The sequence below is a fragment of the Rattus norvegicus genome, chromosome 2, assembly GCF_021556685.1.
Source record: "Rattus norvegicus strain SHRSP/BbbUtx chromosome 2, alternate assembly SHRSP_T2T, whole genome shotgun sequence".
Classification (NCBI taxonomy): domain Eukaryota; kingdom Metazoa; phylum Chordata; class Mammalia; order Rodentia; family Muridae; genus Rattus; species Rattus norvegicus.
Genome location: NC_141535.1, coordinates 213813986 through 213835556, shown reverse-complemented (window position 1 = coordinate 213835556; position 21571 = coordinate 213813986). Strand labels below are relative to the sequence as shown.

Sequence of the window (21571 nt, the reverse complement as noted above, 5' to 3'; positions counted from 1 at the left end):
GACACCACACACATTTGATAGAGGAGGTTGGGGAACTGAGCTGGAACTAACACAGAAGCCCCCTCACCAGGACCAGCTCTTATAGCATCTGAAGGAGCTGTGCAAGCTAACAATGGAGGAAAGCAATCAATATCCTGTCCAAACAAGAGCAATGAGCAGCATGGCAAAATATCCCTAATGATGCAAATCAATAGGTACTTATTTCTTGGGGGTAATGGAGACTCCTGTAATAGGACTTAAGACCTACTGATTAGGAGGGAATACATGTCTGGTTATGTACATCTAGCCAATTACCCATGACGTGTAAGTTCGTGACCCCTAGAGGAAAACCTTTTACTGCCACCTTTCTAAATCAGAAATATTAATTAATAATTTCTAACTGCATTCTAAATCCTTACCCACAGGTAAGTGTAACTCTGACCACTCCTCAATGAAACTTCTCTTTACAGCCGATAAAGATAATCACAGAAATTCACAGCTGGAAGAATGCATAAAACAACTAACTGAGGGGCACCCGACCTCACCTGATACATCTACAGCATGGCTCCCACACCCAAGGCTCAGGGAACATCACAGAAGATGGGCCAGAAAGATTTTAAGAGTCAGAGGACCAGGACGTCTGCTATGAGACCATGTTTTCTAGATGGGGAAGCAATACCCAAGAAATTTCAAAAATGTGGATCTCTGAAGAAGACCAACAGGGTGATAACATCAGTGGTCACGCCAATGTGGATGGGAGAAATCTTATAAGGCTCTGTTCCTAGAGGAAGAGCTACAGACAATTAGTAGCTGCTGAGAAAAGAAGATCCGGTCTTCACCAGAGACAAGCCCACTTGATCTCAAGTAGTCAGTCCTAAACACATATACACATGAGCAGCACTAAATGGACTCACCAGGCTAGAGTTTGTATATACATGTGATGTGTGTGTATATGTTCATGCATAACAATAATAATTTAAACAGAGGTCAGGAACTTGAGAGGGACTTTGGGGGCACAGGAGTTGGAGTGTCGAAAGGAGGTGTGGAAATGATGTAAATAGTGTACCCATGAATTAAAGTCTCAAAAACAAAATTTGTAATTAATCAAAAGTCAATATAACACCAGGCAGTGGTGGTGTATGCATTTAATACCAGCCATTGAGAGGCAGAGGCAGGTGGATCTCTGAGTTCGAGGCCAGCCTGGTCTATAGGGCAGCCAAGGCTACACGAAGAAACCCTGTCTCTGGGAAAACAACATGCCATTGGCATAGTCTTTAAAATGCTGTTTTGGGTAAGGGTATAGATTTCTTCATAGTCAAGATAAAAATCATTTGGCACGTTGTGAACGTAAGTAACGGACAGCTCAGCAAATACAGATTATACAAATTAGAGTGTCTTGAAGATTCAGAATCCAGAGACATCTCTTACGAAACTCCAGACGGTCTGGGTAGAGAAACTGCATAGGAAAAATCTCACCATCAAATTCTCATCTTACTTTTCATGTTCAACATCTTTTAAATCTAACACTCCCTAGTTAGATTGACCCGGGCAGCTTATATATCTTGTATAGTTACTAACCACTTGTACATAACTAACCACTGTAAATTAGAAAACATGTTATGGGGGAGAAAACTGTTAAGAAGAGCTATTTTGTAATAACTTCAAGGTAGGAGGACCACAGGCTTCCAGAAACCAGCAGGTGTTCATGCTGCTATGCTGATGTTTGTCCAGCAGCAACAATTGGAAACTTTAATACTGGCCTTGAAATTGAGACCTAGACAAACAAAAAACGAAATCCTAAAATTTCACTATTTGCTACGGTTTTATTAAAAAGAACTGACTAGCCCTATATCTGACCCACCTAAAGAAGATGATTATAGCAGCCAGCTATACTGCTAGTGATTAAGGTCAAAGTCACTGTTCTAGGATTTCTTATGCTCGCTCATTCCCCACACAGGAACAGGGAAAGTAAAGACGTCACTTCCATGTTCAATTTTAGTCTTGCCATTATGGGATAAAACAAACAAACAAAACAGAGTCAGTCTATGACCGAGACTCCTGGTGAAGAGTTGGTTGGTAACCCGTCATCTGTGACGATGACCAAGCAGAATGCTAGCTCTGAGCTAATTGAGCCATTGTGACTCGTTTCCAATTTCAGGACCTGGAAGAATGGAAGAAGCAAATAAATGACACTAATTCAGAAGATGGGACATTCTCTAGTGTGTCCATTTGAGAAGTCTGAGCAATGAGAACAGCAGAGACTGACATAGATTCTAGAAGATTTCAGGGACATAATGTCTAGCTACACTAAATTATCTTGGACTAAATCCTCCTATGGGCCAACCATCAGTACAGGGAGTGATGACAAACACTTGAATATGATGAGGAATTAGGCTAATTATGATGATGATAATTTGGCTATGTTGGACAAGGTTCTTATTTTTTAATAGATGCATACTCAAGCTTTCAGAGATAAAATTTTAAAATACTTTGATGTAAACACAGAGTTTTGGAAGGGGGGTGGCAGTCAAAAAACAATTCCAAAACAATCTAGAGTAATCAGCCCAAGATTACTAATCCTATCTCAATATCAAAGAATCTGACTGACTACACAAAATGGCATATTCCCTAAGACATTCTCTTCCTAGGGGTCTCTTGCAAAGTGCTAAGTAGAATATATAATCCAGGTAAACTTTTAGCCTTGTTAACCAATGTTAGAAAAGCATAATATTCCTGAATAATTGCAGTACCAAAAGGACTGTGGATGTTGTTTTTCACCCTGATGTTCTCATTAGCCGCTTCATTCCATTCCCTAAATGGGGATTACTTCCTTGGTACATGAATAAACATCCTTTGTTCTCAGAACATAACTAACAAAATAAAAGGAAGTGATCTTCTAAAGTTTAGATAATCTTTGGAAAAGCTAAATTTGAAGTAAGCTAACAATTAGTCATTCAGTGGCTTAGGGGAAAAGACAAATGCGTAGACAATAGCAGTCACCTCTTGTGAGCATCATAAAGGCTACTAATGAAATCAGTAGAATCCTTAGTTCAGACACAGGCAAGCTAGACCTGTAGAATATGTATGTACTCTTAGGAGAGTTTACAGACTAGTACCAAGATCAAAGATAGCCTTTTCTCTATTGGTTTGAGGAAATGTACAATTTAAACATATCTTTGGTGTGTCGAAGTAACCACCCAAAATTAAGAAAATAAAATAAATCAAAAGTAGTTCAAAACAAACCTGAGACCCAGCTGCCTGCAGATGACTTCTGCATCTGCGTCGTCCCATTGGTCATCACAGATGGTTCCCCATTGGCCAGCGTGGTACAGCTCCACTCGACCTTCGTGCCCACTCTTCCCACCAACAAGGCGAATGACAGGCAGCGCGGGGCCTGTGTGATACAAAGTTAAAGGCAACTTCAAGCCACGGCTTTGTACAGAATCCAAGAAGTAGACATGAACAAGTTCCAATCATTTAAGACATAGTTAATTTTCATCAGATTATGATGAAGTCATTAATTTTGTATTTAAATTAATTAACATTGAACATAAATTGAACAACTTCAATGTGTAATTATTCGCCATAGTTCTCATGTCTATGACATATTTGTTTTCAACATGAAATTTCTTTTACATCGGTAGAAATCAATGCAAAGTTACTTCATTGTAGTAATTAGTGACCATTATAGATTAAACCTCCAATTCACTTTGGTGCAGCTCAGTTCATTTTCTCGTCCTATGTTAACAACCCCCACAAGTGGCCACATTCCTGCTGCCTCTATCACCATTCCTGGCCTATACACTTGGCCATGACTGCATGCCTCCCACCTTTGTCCTTCTCCCTCAAATCCCACCTCGGTTTCCACCTCAGATTCCTTACTCTTGCTGTTCCTCATGTTTGAAAGGCATATGTCCCTTACACTTGCAGATATCCCCCTGATTTTCATATGACCTGTCTCTCTCCATTAGGTTGTCAATTATCAACATTCCTTCCCATAGGAGGACCTGCCTGTCTGAGCTAAATCAGTATCCTACACAGTTCAGGGTGCAAGCTGTAATCTTAGTTCTCTAGAGGTAGAAGTAGGAGGATTTTCCCAAGCTGAAGGCAAACGTGCTCTAGATAGCGAGTTCTAGACCAACCAGTGCTGCACAGAGAGACTCTGTCTCAAAGTAACAAAAATAAACAAAACAACAAATGCCAGTCTGAGGCTTGCCCTGCTTCACTGACTAACTTTGCCTCTTGGAGGATTATGTTTGTGTAGAATTTCCATCTATTCTTTGTGTGTCAGTTGTCACTTTCCTCTCAATGAAGATGAGGACAGAGACACTACCTCCCTCATCTGTGTATTTATGAACCTGATAGTCGGAAGGCCTGCAACAGGTATTATTTGGCTGACTGAGTTAGCAAATGATATGTAAAACCTAGAAAAGGTATTTCAAACAAGAGAGACTACTTCACCAGACCCATGTTTTCAGTTGTGTGTATAAACAGATATAGCTAACAGGATGCAAAATGGTGCCATGGGTTTCCCAGGTTGCCCTGGGAAAAAGGTTTTGAAACCTTTGAATTAGATGCCAGAAAGTACAGGAAGCTGATGGTTTGACCCTGGCTGAGGAGAGTGAAGGAAGAGATAACTGCACCCTTGGTACCTGGAGGCAAACTCCATCAACTGAGGATAACCTAAGGTCAACAGATGCATCCTTGAGGCATTTAACTACTGTGAGGTTCACTGCTGTAGGTCTGAAAACTGTGAAGCTCCAGCATACTGCTTAACACCCACAGACACAGCTCTCTGACAGAGCAGTTAATCCTTAGTAGGTTTTGAGCATGCAAAGCCAGGTCTGCCTGTAGACCCTGGAATTCTGACAGCATAGAAAGGAAAGAATTTTATGACAGGTCAACAGAGAAGAGCTCGGCTAAATGGGTATGAAAATATCACAAGCAAATTTATTTCCTTGTATACTACACTTACAGGGGGAAAAAAGTAAAAATAGAAGTGATAGGGCTGAGAAGGACAAAAGATGGGATTTATAGGGATTATAAAAGGAAAGGAAAGGAAAGGCAACATCAAGATTTAATGGGCATCTCATGCTCCGGAGAAAGGGCCACAGATGTCAGACCACACCTACACCATCCCCTACCACCAGCTCTTCTACACAGTCCACGGCAATCCCTCTGAGTTGGCCCTTAGGGTGTCTTGTGATGAGTGCTTTTGTTTGTTTGGTTTGGTTTGGTTGGTTTGGTTTTTAATTGCCATGGACTGGCAGCTAGCATTTCAGGTCCTAGAAATCTGACCATGATGTATGTTATCACCAAAGAAAATGTAAAGAGCAGTATGTTGTGTATTCCTTAGCTTTGGGTTACCTATTAAACCTTCAGGTTACATATTAAAATATATTGCTCACATTCAAAGATGTACATTTGCAGACTTATACCGTATCACCTTATATCTAGTATGTAAGTGGGAACGAGTCTTTACTCAAGTCAACAACCAACATGAGGGAATATGTTATCTAAAACCCAAAGAAAACTGCTAATATTACGATTACACCCCAATCCAATGGCCTAAATGTGAAATGTTTGTTACAGGCTTATGTATTTGAACACTTGGTCTTCTACAGTTCCTGCAGCTATTAAGGAAGGTCACAGAGCCTCTCTGGAAGAAGTGGGTCATTGGAGGCGGGACTTAGAGCCTTGTAGCTCCACCCTACTTCTTGTTTGCCATGTTCTTCTTCTTCCCGAGTGCGAGTGACCAGCTAGCTTCTTGCTCTGACAGATATGCCTTCCCTGTCTACTGCCATATCTTGCATACCATGATACACTATGTCTTTCTGAAACCGTGAGTCAAAATAAGCCCTTTCTCCCTTAAGTCTCACTTGTCAGGGTATTTATCGCAATAATGAGAGAGCAACTAAGATAGTTATACATTGGGAAAGCATTCTGTCCCAATTGCAATATTTTATATTCGGTATCAAGATGATCTTGTACCCTCCATGACTTGCTACTGCCAAAATAAGGGCTTCATGTGCAGCATGATATACAGTTAATATTTTTGTGAGTTATATAAAAAGAAAATATAAAATTAGATATTATTGGAAAACCAAACAATTCAATTATGCATTTTTTCAACAGCATTTAATTATATTGTTGAATATCATTCAGACTTATTTCTATATTTAAACACTTAAGGAAATGACTTAACTAAGACACATTTATCATCTAGAGTCATATTTAAAACAGTAGAACTGGAAAAAGATTTTTTCGTTTTTTTAGGATGGGAAAAGCTACACATGATAGCAGCTGCCACCTTCTGGGGCCACGCCTCACCCACCAGATGTCTATTTTACAAAACACTATGTTTTTAAATCTCCCTGACAACAAACTTTATTCCAATAAATGGGAATATGGCCCAGTCCAGATCATGAGGTTTGGTTTCTTATTTTGTTTTCTCCGAAAATCCAAAGGCAGATGTTAGCTTTATCAAATGTAGGACAAAAATCTATCAAAGCATTTGGGTTTTGATAAATGGAAAAAACTAATAAAGATGGGTTTGGAAGGGGAAAAAGGAAAGGACTAGAACACACATACATACATCACACATTTGAATATGTACAAATCAAGGAAATCAAACCTTTTAAAAATTTCATTTTAAATTTTTATTTTGTGTGCATAATGTTTTGCCTACATGTGCGTGTATGTGTATGTATATATGTGAATATATGTGTGTGTGTACATATACATACATATATATGCATCCTGTGTATGCCTAGTGACCTGGAGATCAGAAGAAAACACCATGTTTCCCTGTAATTAGAGTTGCAAATGGCTGTCACTACTAGTGAGTGCTAGGAACTGAAAACCAGTCCTTTGTAATAGCAACAAGTGCTCTTAGCAGCATTGTCATCTCCTCAGCCCTCAGAAGCCTTTACCACCAGGCTCAATATCTGCTTGTACTAGGTTTTGTTATCTAAGACATGACCAAAAAAAAATGGGCAATTTGCAGATATAAAATAGAAGTCCAGATGTTTTTGTGCAAGTATTCTGTCACCTGGCCAAGTGAGGCTTTAGTTGCAGTCTGGCCTTCAGTAAATATCACTCTGAGCTGCAAATATCTCTAAGCTCTGCCGACCAGTGAGAAAAAAGAGGAGCTTAAAGAGAAGCTTAGATATTTGAAGATTTCTTCCAACTCCATTATTCTACGTTAGAATTTTAAAATCTATGCCACCAAGACCTTGAAACTCATTCATAAAAGAATATCATCAAGATGGGATCTAGTTTAGCTCATTAATATGTATATTAAAGGTGAAGATGGACTGTAATTTAAAAATGCCCAACACTTAACTGGTTAACATGGTAATATCTGTAACTGTATTCATGCTACAGACTCCATCAATGAAACGATAGACAATATTACGAATTGTCTTCACAACCAGAAAGCTAGGTTGCTCTGCTTTTATTAAGAAGATCTGTGTCAAACAAATCAGTAGCCTTCTTCTACTCAAAGGATAAACAGGCTGAGAAAGAAATTAGGGAAACTACACCCTTCACAATAGTCACAAATAATATAGAATACTTTGGTGTAACTCTAACCAAGCAAGTGAAAAGATCTGTATGACAAGAACTTGAAGAAAGAAAGCAAAGATCTCAGAAGATGGAACAACTTCCCATGTTCATGGATTAACAGGATTAATATAGTAAAGATGGCCATCTTGCCAAAAGCGATCTACAGATTCAATGCAATCCCCATCAAAATTCCAACTCAATTCTTCAAAGAGTTAGACAGAACAATTTGCAATTTCATTTGGAATAACCAAAAACCCAGGATAGCAAAAAACATTCTCAACAATAAAAGAACTTCTGGGGGAATCACCATCCCTGACTTCAAGCTGTATTACAGAGCAATAGTGATAAAAACTGCATGGTATTGGTACAGAGATAGACAGGTAGATCAGTGGACTAGAATTGAAGATCCAGAAATGAACCCACACACCTATGGTTACTTGATCTTTGACAAAGGAGCTAAAACCATCCAGTGGAAAAAAGACATTTCCAGTAAATGGTGCTGTTTCAACTGGAAGTCAGTATGTAGAAGAAAGCAAATCCATCCATTCTTATCTCCCTGTACAAAACTAATGTACAAGTGGATCAAGAACCTCCGCATAAAACTAGATACACTGAAATTAATAGAAGAGAAAGTGAGAAAGAGCCCCCATCACATGGGCACCGAGGGAAATTTTCTGAACAGAACACCAATGGCTTATGCTCTAAGATCTAGAATCAACAAATGGGACCTCGTAAAATTGCAAAGCTTCTTTAATGCAAAGGACACTGTCAATAGGACAAAAGGGCAATCAACAGATTGAGAAAAGATCTTTACCAGTCCTACATCTGATAGAGGCTAATATCCAATATATACAAAGAACTCAAGAAGTTAGACTCCAGAGAATCAAGTAACTATTTAAAAAATGGGGTACAGAGCTAAACAAAGAATCCTCAACTGAGGAATATGAATGGCCAAGAAGTACCTAAAGAAATGTTCAACATCCTTAGTCATCAGGGAAATGCAAATCAAAGCATCCCAGAGATTCCACCTCACACCAGTCAGAATGGCTAAGATTAAAAACTCAGGTGACAGCGAGGATGTGGAGAAAAAGGAGCACTCCTCCATTGTTGATGGGATTGCAAGCTGGTACAACCACTGTGGAAATCAGTCTGGCAGTTCCTCAGAAAATTGGAAAAAGTGTGGATGCTTCAGTACTTCTTAGAAGGGGGAACAAAATACTCACAGGAGAATATGGAGACAAAGTGTGGAGCAGAGACTGAAGGAAAGGCCATTCATAGACTGCCACTCATGGGGATCCATCCCACATGCAAACCCAAACCCAACCCCAAACCCAGTAACTATTGGAGATGCTGAGGTGCATGCTGACAGGAGCCTGACAAATACAGAGGCAGATGCTCAAAGCCAAAGATAGGACTGAGAATGGGGTCCTCAATGGAAAAGTTAGAAAAAGGACTGAGAGGGGTTGAGGATTTAGCTCAGTGGTAGAGCGCTTGCCTAGCAAGCGCAAGGCCCTGGGTTCGGTCCCCAGATCCGAAAAAAAAAAAAGAAAAAAGAAAAAAAAAAAGAAAAAGGACTGAGGTAACTGAGGTAACTGCTGCCCCATAGGAAGAACATTATCAACCAACCAGACACCCAGAGCTCCCAAGGACTAAACCACCAACCAAAGAGTACACATGGACAGACCCAAGGCTCCAGCCGCATAAATAGCAGAAGGTGGCCTTGTGTGGCATCAGTGGGAAGAGAGACCCTTGGTCCTGGGAAGGCTAGATGCCCCAGTGTAGGGGAATGCTATGGCTGGAAGGTGGGAGGGAGGGAGTGGGTATGTGGGGGAGCACCCTCTTAGAAGCAGAGGGAGGGAGGATGGGATTGGGGGTTTCTGAAGGAGAAAGCAGGAAAGGGAATAACATTTGAAATGTAAATAAAGAAAATATCACTAAAAGAGAAAAAAAAGAAAATCTTGTGCTTAAAGGGGCTGGACACTAAAGGATGATATCGACAGTAATATTGCCTTCTCTGGTTTGTGTTTGCTGGGTGTTGGTTTATATTCTTTCTTTGATCAAAACAGGGTGTGGCCACTGGTAGATTGTTCATGTTTCAGTGGCTGGTGCCACATCCATATGCACTTGGGAGTGCTAACAGACTTTAGTGTGGTACACACACACACACAAACACACACACAGTGGTGGGGGAGGACAGACAGACAGAGACAGACAGATCAAAAGTTGTGGACATAAAGTTTGGTGGAGGACATATTGGGGAGAGAGGAGTCTAGGAGAAGTTAAAGGAAGAGAGTGAGGGGGCTGGAGAGATGGCTCAGCCGTTAAAGGCTAGGCTCACAACCAAATATATAGGAAGAGAGTGAGGGGGTAGATATGATTAAAGTACGATATATGATACTCTCAGGGAAACACACACACGCACCCACACGCACACGCACATGCACATGCATGTGAACATCAAGGACACCCGTTAAGAGTCCTTGCTACTCTTGCAGAACACCCGATTGTGGTTATCGTAACCTGTATGGTAACAAACATTCTTAACTTCAATTTCGGAAGATCCAACACTCTCTTCTGGCCTCCACATACACTAGACACCCTATGCCAGGCACGTATATACATACATGCGGGCAAGACTCATATAGAAACAAAATAAAAATAAATAAATCTTTAAAAAAAAAAGCAGAGAGTAAAAAGGAAAGATAGTCAAAGTTGACCTCTGTCTTCCAGATGTGTAGACACAAGCAAATGCACACATGCACACATATACGTCACAGGGAGAGCAAGAGAGAAGGGAAATGAGGGGAGAAAGAGAGATTATATACATGGCCTTTATTCCGTAAGTTAAGAAATTAAAAAGAAAGGGTTGGGGATTTAGCTCAGTGGTAGAGTGCTTGCCTAGCAAGCGCAAGGCCTGGGTTTGGTCCCCAGCTCCGAAAAAAAGAAAAGAAAAAAAGAAAAGAAATTAAAAAGAAAAATAAATCCTATTTAAAAATTCTTAGATAATTTGCATACCCACCAAATATGTACACTAAATAAATAATTAAGGAATATATCTGAGGGGTTTGAATGGTTCAAGGTTATTTTAAATCACAAAATTTTCCACAGGAAGAAATAATCTTATGCCTACCACGAACACCAGCAGTTTGGTTTTTTTAATTTAAAGTTTCTAATTATTTGTTCCAATCAAATAATCCATTTATTCATCTCAAATGTTATTTGAAATTTTGTTTCAATTGAGACATTGTCTGTATTAATTACCACCACCACCACCAGATACCCAGGCCAACAGAGGTAAAAGAATGTTCCAATAACGAGAACAAACTGCAACTATACTTAATCATGCAGACAGACCCCAGTGAGACGTCATGCCTACCCAGGAGACATAGTGCTCCGCAGGGAAAGTGCACCAGTCCGTTACCCAGGACCAAACGCTCAGCTCTGAAAACCTACGTGGAAGGAGCATACGGACTGAACATGTTTTATTTATTTATTTAGGAATATTTGTGTTTATGTGCATATGTATGTAACAACAATTATTGAAGAAAGAAGTCAATAGGTTGAAAGAGAGCAAGGTGTGGTGTAGGAGAGGGTTTGGAGGGAGGGAAGAGAAGGGAGACATGATTTAATTACATTATACTTTGAAAAGAAAAGAGGAATAACAACTTATCGCCTCAATAACAGGAACATTTATGGATGAGGCACAGTAAACCCCAAGTGACATTCAAAGGCAGTGGGAACGGTTTCCAAGCCAAGATTCTACAGCACCATACCTTCTAAGGCATGAAACGCATGGTGAGAGACTGGAGTCACTTTGCTCTATCTGTGATGTGACAAGAGATGAGGAGTGCTTGTCCAATTTTCTTTTAGCAAATCCACACAGACTGGTAATTCTGAGAAGCCAATTTGCATGTCACCCACAGAGGAGCTCTCTGTCAGGTAGCACTTTAATTCTTCCTGTGTTTATTATCCTAGGATGCTTAAAGTGGTTGCGATCTTAAAAAACTATACTAATTTCCTTAGTTTGTGGACGGGAGAAACTGTATCCAACACCATTGAGAAGTTTCTGTGTCGTGACGAATCGAATCATCCCCTGAACTACCACCCAGCGCTGTCTCCTGGCCTCCAAACCTAGGCAAAGACCCTACAAGAATCGCCCTTTGAGATGGTATTCCCACATGAGCTTTAGCATGCCAGCCAGCGATCAGCATTCTGGTCAGGCAGATGCGTAGACAGCCTCAGACTTTCTGTTCACTGAGAAGGGCGAACAGTGGCTTGGTCAGGATCCTCCAGCAGGTGTGAGTTTGTCCTAATGGCCATATGGATTTTCAGTGGGGCTGTGGATACGGTGTATACATGTGTGCACACACATTTGTACAAATTATAGGTACACAATTATAAATGAGAAAGGGCGATAAGCTTAGCTCAATATAAGAACGATTAAAAAACAGCCTAGTTGGGGTTGGGGATTTAGCTCAGTGGTAGAGCGCTTGCCTAGGAAGCGCAAGGCCCTGGGTTCGGTCCCCAGCTCCGAAAAAAAAGAACCAAAAAAACAAAAAAAAAAAAAAAAAAAAAAAAAACAGCCTAGTCATAAAGACCAAAGCCAGGTTGGCTAAGGGCTCCTGCCGTACTACCAACAGTATCATTTTCCACATAAACTACATAGATACTTTTTAATTGCCATAACTCTGTGTTATCATAAAACGGTCTGTCCCTTCCTCTCACACAGTCCTCCACCTTGCTACTTCTGAAATGTTTCTCAGAGTGGCAGCTAACTTCTCTGAGCCATATTCTAATAGACCTGAGCCTGCACTGCCTTCAGATCACATAAGGGAAAATTAGCTTCCTATTATTTTCTACACACTTGCGTTTTGAAATCTCACTACTCTGATCGTTAAGTTTTTCTATTTCAAGCAGAGATCTGAGGGCAACTATGTCACCTATTATAAATGTATACAGCAGACCAGTCATGGATGTGTGTAGAACTGTATCCACATGGATGGATTAAAAAAAAAAAAAGTCCCATTACACAATAATGCTAAGCATTCTTCTTTCTTAATTTTTGGCAAACATATTTAATTTACTGTCATTTTAGATTATATACTTCTTTTGTGTAGATATATGCTCAGCTTTATAAAGAAAAGAGAACACAAAAGGGTTCGTGTTACAGAAATTGGCCCCCACGGAGAGCATTGTTGGAAGTAGAGTTCCACATGTTCTTTCTCAAACGCAGGACCTAGTAGCCAATACTATGTGTACACATGCAAGCAAAAGCACGTTCGGGCATAGCATAGCATGCCAACAAGAGAGCACAGAACGTTCAATATAGGGGGACGAGCAAGGACCGAGTGCAGGTAACAAGCATTAGGCAATATCATATAAAACTAACTGTTTTTATAGCTTGTACCCTGCTTCTGACTTGTTTTAGTGATGTGTAAGTGCATAAAAACATATTCAATAGCAAGTGCCACTGTTTCGGATTGCCTATTCTAACTACATGAAGCTCCCTGAATTGTTACAGAATTCTTACTTGCAAGGGGTTTTTTTTAGTAATAAAGTTTGTAAAATTTAAAATAAAAATATCAAATCTAAAAAAAAAGTCCCCAACAGATGGTGTGGAAGAAGAGGTATCTTTACCCCATCTTGTCACTCTCCATTCATTCAAGAGAAGAGAATGACTGGCGTTATTAAAATCCCCCTGATGAGATTCAATTTTTTCACCCTTAAAGCTATTTTTGAACTGTGTCTCCCCAAAAAGATGTTGAAATGCTAGTCTTATTCGTAAACAGGGTCTTTATATGGTCAAGTAAGACAAGGCCATGACAGTGTGCCCTAGAGTGACTGTGCTACTTCATGAAGGGGAAATGCAGACAGACAGACACCTGCATAGGGCCACTGCCTTGTGAGTCCTGGAGTCCTACAAGCAGGAGCTTGGAGAAGCTCACAGTCAACCTACAACGATCCCTTCCCTTCTTGGCCCAGCTAACGCCTTGATCTGAGCCCTTCTGCTTCTGGCCATTCGACTTGAAGTACATACGGATGTGTTAGCAGAGTGTGACAGCCAGCCTCTCTGATGTCACCCTTGTTTGGATGACTAGACTCCCTTCCTGGGAGGCAGGTCAATGAGAAGAGTTGGTTTTTCACCCAGAACTCGCATGTTTTCTCACACTGAGCTAGACCAACTCATATTTTTACTGTTACTAAAGGTATCTCCACGAATAATAGATGAAAAATTACTATGAATTATAGATGGGACGTAATGGAAACAGTGAGTTTAGCTGGATGTCAGGGAACTGCCCTGGCATTAGACGACGGTCTGGGATGATACGATGTAATTTACTGTTCCACAGTGTAACTGCAGACTCAAGTTACAACTGGGGATGCTAAGAGCCAAGAGCAGCGTAAAAGAAAATATCCAAGTTAAGTTAGCGTCCTTTACTGCATTCACAGAAGTCAACGACCATTCCCTCCCCCATTCAGTTGTTTTCAGACAATGTCATAATTTCATCATTTGTAATGAAGACAAAACCTCTATGTAATTTATTTCCCAGTGTTACATGTGATATAGGACATAGAGGTATATTTAATGCAGTGGCGTACACATATTAACGTCTCCAAGGTGTGGTGGAGCCTCTCTTATTCTTTTGAGTGGTTGCTATGCTGAAATGTTTATGCTTTAAGAATGTTCTCGTCAAGGATATGGGCAGTCGTTGGCATTGCTGGCAGACATCCGTCTTATTCCACTAGGATAATACAGACAGCTAAAATCCATTGCTTTGCCTGTGAAGCTCAGTAATAGATAGAAAAGGGTTGGTGTGGTTAACATGACATTTTTTTGCCCTTAACCAAACTGTTTCAAAAGTGTATTATGACTACTGCATATTATAAATATTATACTTCCTAGTAGTTCCAAAAGCTCTAGGGGGAGGTTTTTATTTTTTGCTGATTATTCGCTCTGAAAACAAGTGTGCATCGTGGTAACCAAGTAAGCCAATTGGCTTAGCTTCCCTTTTATTTCATTTAGGAAAGAGCAGGATTTGTCAAGCAGAGCTGACTGATCCATTTGGTTCTGCTCCTTTATTTCTTCCGAGCTTCCTTGACTTATAGAAACGAATCATACCTCGGTAGGAGGAGATTTGGCTTTGTTTTAAGATTCTTTTCGCACGCAACAGTATATATCGAATGGGTGTCGGGGAAGTTAAAGTTAAATAAAATCTCTAAGAAGACAGTCAGAGTGAGCTGCATGGATAAAGTTCGTCTAGGAAATGGATCGAATGTGGTATTGCTAATAAACATTCTTAAACACCTGCTACACAGAATGAAGATGTAGGATTAAAAGGCAGACAAGAGGGGGCAGCTTCTACCACCTTTTTTTTTTTTTAAAGACAGCATCTCATTCTGTAGCCCTAGCTGGCCTGGAACTCAGTATGGAGCCTAGGTTGTCTTTGAACTCACAGGTACTGCTCCTGCTTCAGACTCCAGAGTGCAGAGATTACAGGTGTGAACCACTCTACCTGATTAATTAACTTTCTAATTGACTTTCACTTCAAGCAGCATGTGGCCTTCCAAAAGGAATGCCCACAAACAGCAACAGTTAGCCCACGTGACCAGCATGGCTATTTAACTGGGAGACTTGGGGCCACTTTGAGTTATGTAGGAGCAGATTAGCAAGAGCTGGTAAAAGGCTAGATCTGGGACTCACTCTGTTGTGGCTTAGGATCTTTAAAGGCTGCCCCAAGGCCAAGTGCTAAGGTTTGGCCACCAGCCTATGAGTGTTGGGAGGTAACACAGCTCTTTATCAGAGGAAGGTAGGTAATTGTGGGTAGGTACTTGAAGGGGAATTGGGACCCCAGTCCCTTACTCTTGTTTCCTGACTGAGAAGTCATGAGCAGCTATGCTTGTCAGCATCTTACCATGATGCTCTGCCCCTAAAGAGCCCTCAGGTGGAGGGAGCCCTCAGTGGAGCCAAATGGACCATGGACCGAAACTTGTGAAAACAGAAGCCCAGGTAAACCGTTTCCTCTTCTCACAGCGATTAACTTACTGTGCCAAGAGATTGATGACCAGATTCCTTTATCATTTATTCTACCTGTGCTTCTCATCAGCCATCTTCCACCTGAGGCTAATTCACGGCTTGCTACAAAGGGGGAATTCTCAGGACAGAGCCAAGCAAGTTTCCCCTTTCTGCTTTGACAACTTGAAACTGTGAAAATCATTGCCACTCAGAGTCAGGAAGCGTGGTCTCATTGCAAAGGATCGGTGAAAGGAAGCAGTCAGCTGCCTGTGGAAATCTGAGAGGCTTCCCACTCAGTTAGGATGGATATTCTGGTGAGCTGCGCTGTTTACCACCACACACTGGCAGAATAAATGCCAATGGTGCTGCTCTATAAGACCACGCAGGAAACCAAGGTTGGCGCACCTCATACCTGCTCTGAGGCTGCGGCCTAACGAGTTTGAAAGCCACCTAAAGAGCATCTGCTCACTTCAGCTGGCCCTGAGAAGGGCACCTTGTAATTCCTGACGTGGATGTGGGGGTTAGGACCCTGAGGCTAGAGCCCAAGCATTTTGACAGGACTCTAGGTGAATGGTGAAGATTTAGAATTTTTTCACATTTATTTATTTGAAAGTGGGGCTGTGATGGTTTGAATAAGAATGTCTTCCACATGCTGGTGTGTTTAAATGCTTGGTCACCAGAGAGTGGCGCTACTTGAAGGGATTAAAAGGATCAAAGGAGGTGGTCTTGCTGGTGGAGCTGTGTCACTGGGGATGGGCTTTGAGGTTTCAGAAGCTCATGCCAAGCCCAGAATTGATGAGAGAGAGAGAGAGAAAGAGAGAGAGAAGTGATATGATATGATATGATGATATGAATTCCAGCAACATGGTTGCTCTAGCAAGGAATCACATACAAAGACCTTCTAGGTCTATGTGATCTGGCTGAAATGCAAACGCATCGTTAGTACACAGGTTTATCCCCAAACAATGAAGGTAAAGTTAGTTTGTAGAAGGAAGCCCCTTGTTTGGAAGTGATGAGTCAGAGAAAGATTTCACAGAATCAGTCAGCAATGGGATACGCCCAGTTCTCAGGAGAACAGGAAAGAGGCTACCTAAGAGCAGTGCAGGGAGAGAGATGAGTTGAGTAAGTTTGTGCAGTGTGGTCGAGTTCGTGAATTCTGTTCGGCTTTCAAGGTTCCCACAGTGTGGCTCAGCAGAGGCAGTCGAAGTGCGAGAATAAGAAGGAGCCAGGAGGTTAGAACAAATTTCCAAAGTTAGTATTAGGCCAAGCAGAGCAGTTCTGTCAGACGTGGAGAAAAGCCAGATCGAATCAGTCAGCTTGGAGAGGGATTTGAGACAGGACAGCTAAATTGAACCAGCCAGAGTTCAGAAAGAGCTAGAAAGGATGAGTTTAATCAGAAGAAAGTCTCCAAGATAGCAATTATATCTGGCAGATAAAAGATACCTTTACATATATGCATACATCTGCCTGCTGATCAGGATGTAGGATTCTCCATCCACCATGTCTGTCTGCATGCCTCCATGTTCCCCACCATGATGATATGAACTGAAACTGTAGGCGAGCCCTCTCTTAGAAGAATGGCTTTGGTCCAGGAGTTCCTTCACAGCGATAGAACAGTGACTAAGACCAAGGCCTACGCCATGGCTCACACACAGAGGTCAGAAGAGAACTTGAAGAAGCGAGTGCTCCCCTTACATCATGTGAGTTCCAGGGATCAAACTCAGGTCATCAGACTTGATGGCAGACAGTTTTACCTGCCGGACCCTCATGCCAGTACTTTTTGGGTAGAGTTAAATGCTCCCTATGAGAAATAACTCCCTGGATTGACTCAGGTATCCCACTAAAAAAAAGATCTTTTATTACTACTACCTAAGTTCCTTGGAGCCAGAGCCTAAGAACCACATTTCCTGCTCTGATCCATGAGCTAATGGACTGTCCACGCCTCGCTCACCCGAAAACTCCACCCCATTCTTTCAGCATCATGGAGGAGGAGGACCCTACTTTCTCACTTCTCTGTATGGGACCCGAAACTCTACTCTGCCCCCAGTTTAAGTTTGAAAAGAGGGATCACGTTTCTTATATATTATTCTTTTCTTTTGCTCCAGTTTTCTGTAAAGAAAAAAAAAAAAGGAATACCTTTAAAGCATAAGAGACTGGAAATAATGTGCATTGTGCTCGTACTAAGCATAATTCTTCTTCCTCCTTTCTGCCCTTTCGACCAGCCCACAAGCTAATAAGGGAGTGTTGCAACAGAGCGCAGATATTTCTACAGTGCATACAAATAAAGAAATAGAGGGAAATGAACTGTGAAGTGAAAAGGTACACATCTGTGTACACATCCTATCCTATTTTCTTCTGCTTTCCTGGCAATATGCCTTTAAGATCTCCAATAGAAACGTGTAGGGGCCCCTTTATAAGGACGTCTATGAAAAAATAAATAAAGCAAACGTAAAATTCTTAGTCCAGCATCCAGCATAGAGTGGGTGTTGAGTGAGTCCTCCCTGTAATAACTATACAAGGTCATTCTGAAGACATGCCCAGGGCTTAAAATTTTCTTTTAATTAATTTGCTTAAAAACTGATTTTCTTTCCGGGGCTGGAGAGGTGCCTCAGCAGCTAAGAGTGCTGACTGTGTAATCATGATAACAGCAGTCTGGATCCCAGCACCCACATAACAAGTGGGGCACCCTGCCCATGTCTGCAAGAGCAGCTCCAAGCAGGGCAGAGATAAGAGGAAGACTGAGGGAGAGACCCCACCTCAAAGGAATAGGTAGAGAGTAAGGTCACCCAGTTCCTGTCTCTGGGCTTTAAATGAAGAACACATAAATTATACACCTGTGTTTGAGCACGTGCATGTGTACGTGCACACACAGACACACACACAAGCTTAGAGACATCAACATATGCAAATAAACAAAGAAGTCGCTTCTAGAAATAACCTGCTTTTCTTTATGGGAAGAAACCCAAAGCCTTAACAGTCAAGCCTAACGAACAGGAGCAATGCTTTGTTTTGTTTTGTTTTGTTTTAAAGAACGATGTGATATTCTTTCATTAACATACAGTGCTCTAGCCTAAACCCCTAACTGGAGTACGTGTGTGGGGAATAAGAAAACTGTAAGATTCAGGGTGTGTGCACCATCTCATGAAGCATAGCTGGCCAGGCCTGCACAAGTGAGTGACAGAGCTCAAGGCTCTGCCTATCAAGGCTTGGTCCTCGAAGAGCCATTCAGGTATTACAAAGGTAATCTCTTCCCTTTGTCTGTTGTTCATCTTGTGTGCCTCCTTCTGTTCCTCAGGTATTCGGTTACCTAAACACAACCACATTTGAGATTTTTGGCTGCTGAAAAACTAGCTATGAACCTAAAGGCATTGAAAAGTATTAATTTCTCTCCGAAGAGGGGTTGGTTGGAATTCAAAGACAAACGAGTCTCTTCACAGGAATATAAAACTGAAGGTTACTTGTGCTTTTGGGAAGAGAACTAGATCACCTTGTTATAACTTTGAGTTGCTTTTTATTATGCTTTGAAGGGAAAGCAGACTGTTGCTTCTTCCACTTTAATTCCCTGATAATTCTTTATCATATCTATAAAACTAAGAATAATAATAAAAGCTGCCAATGACTGCTAGACACAAGATTTTTTTTTATTAAAAATGATCTTAGAGTAAATGAGGTAACCGTGGGGCTCTTTGCTTGACATCATCTCCGTGTTTTTACAGCCACATTGGCATTCTGTCCGTGAAACACGAGTACAGCGATGATGTCATTCTCCAGGATGGAGAATAATTGATCTTAACCTTCGCATCACTTTCCTTTAACTTGAAGCACTAACTCAATTGCACGCAGAGACAAATAAAATGTCTGTGAGAAATGAATGTCATTCTAAAAGGTTACTGACAAAGGATACACTTCGGGAAATTTGTAAAACTCCTGTCATACAGGGTCATCAAAAACAGCTGAGGTTTTGGTCTATTAGGAGACAGTCAAATATTTTGTTTTCCTTTTCCCAGTTGTTGCATGAAAAAAGCTAAAACCTTAATATAAAATGCAAACCCCAGCAATTCAGGGTAAAATATTATGAATGGCAAATTATTATTTGCATTCAAGTTATAAATGTGTCGCTTTTGCTGACACACACTTAAGATGCCCTGGTAACAACTTCTGCTGAAGTTGACTCTTAATTCCAATTTTCCATAAATGACCGCACAGCTTAAATAATGGTTTTGCTGAGTTCACTTACTGAATTCACTTGACTGCCTTAGCTGCCTTCCTAGTTACTGAGGCCGTCCTTGTTCTGCCCCCTCCTTCCCTTTGTTATTCACTCCCCGGTGGTATTTACCATACGGTGCCCCAGAACATAACTGTCTTTGTGCTTTGGTCTGAGAGTTTTGTCATGCTTTAAAGTCAACAATGGCAACGAGGCAAACATTCCACAGCGCTCTCCCAAATCCGTGTCTATAGAGGTAAGAAAGTTTGTGCTGGCATTCATCTTACATTTAATAATTCCCTTTGCCAAACTAGTGGCCAGCAAATGTACGTTTCTCTTTACCTCTCCTCTTTTATATACAGAGTGCCTCATTAAGGCTAGCTGATACACAGACAACAGACACCCACCATTTCTCTCTCTCTCTCTCTCTCTCTCTCTCTCTCTCTCTCTCTCTCTCTTTCTCTCTCTCTCTCTCTCTCTCACACACACACACACACACAGGTTGGCCGGACAGACCTTCTCATGGCATCAGAGTTGAGTACCCTATGCAGCTACTGTCCCGGTGACAATCGTCACACGATGCATGCTTTCCTGACCGACACTTACTGTACAAACGAATGCACGTTACTAGTTATGCGGTTTCCCAGACCACCACCACACCACAATGCAAACCCTCACTCAAGCCCTTGTCTCCAGGTACACACAGGTACAGTTGGTCCTGGAGCCAGGCTGCCTCTGTGCCAGTCCCCAGCTGTCACCTCTGCCCGATGCCACTCACCTTGACCACAATCGCAGTAGCCCCAGTCCACTTTGCCTTGGGCATTTCGATAGAAGCACCAAGGTCTGCCCGCGCCATCCGGACTCCGGCAGAAGTTGTGCGGCTGCCCTCTTAGCTCAGCCCAACTGGCCGGGGGCGACCGCTCCAGGAAGGGCGGCACCTCGTCCCAGTGTAGACACGGGACGCCGAGGTTGGTGGCATTGCCCCAGGGCTCTCCAGCCCCGCACCGGCGTGAAATCGTCGGGGGCGTGTGCCGGGTGCTGAGGAGCTGAGGGCGCTGGGCAGCGGGGGCCCGCGGCGGGAGCGGGAAGCGCGGGGTCCTGGGTGGCCGCCGCGAGCTGGGAAGGTAATGCGCGTGTTGGGAACGCGGTGGAGACGGATGCGGGCGGTGCAGGGGCGAGTGCAAGACCGGATCAGCGCGGGCCACTTCGGACAGTACCCCTAAAATCACAGCCAGCACGCAGCGGGCGAGCGCCATGGCTGCGGCGCCGAGTGTGGTCCATGCTGGGCTCCGGGTCCCCGCGGAGGGGGCGGGGCGGGGCGGGCAGAGTCCTAGAGCCCCCTCCCACGCTCGCGCCGCCGCCCTGCTGTCCGGGCCCCTAGGGCGGCTGGAGAATCACACCGGGACCCGAAGGGTCAGCCCCTCGAAGCAAAGGCTGGAGCGCCAGAGGCGTTGAGATTCAGGAGCTCTGTCGCCCGGAGCTCGACCTCCACCCCACCCTCGGCTGTCAGCCTGAGGCGCGGGCTCTCAGTGCCAACGCGGGGGAAGGTCTAGGCTGCCCGTGCCAAAAGGCACACACCACAGCCCTGTCTGGCGGCTCCCACCTGGCACCCGTCCCTCCCATTCTCCCGTTCTCGGTCGTTCTGTCTGTGTTTTGCAATCTCTGGAGAAATGTGGATGGAATTAGATGCACCTCTCTGCCTTGGCAATTCACAGGACAGAAGTTATGAAAACCCACCACGAGGAGTGTTAAAAACACTTTGCTGAGCTGAGTCCTTTAAGGACTCGCTGGGCTTGAGATTCCAAGCT

At 42.5% G+C, this 21571-nt stretch overlaps 1 protein-coding gene across 1 annotated transcript in view; it reads right to left on the bottom strand.

The window, feature by feature from the left end:
- Positions 1-21201, bottom strand: part of Prss12 (serine protease 12) — a 59917-nt gene extending 38716 nt beyond the window's left edge. The window contains 2 exon segments of the mRNA NM_053504.1: positions 3223-3373; positions 20542-21201. Coding sequence (NP_445956.1) covers positions 3223-3373; positions 20542-21019 — 629 coding nt within the window. The 5' untranslated portion in view covers positions 21020-21201.
- Positions 21202-21571: the final 370 nt, after the last annotated feature.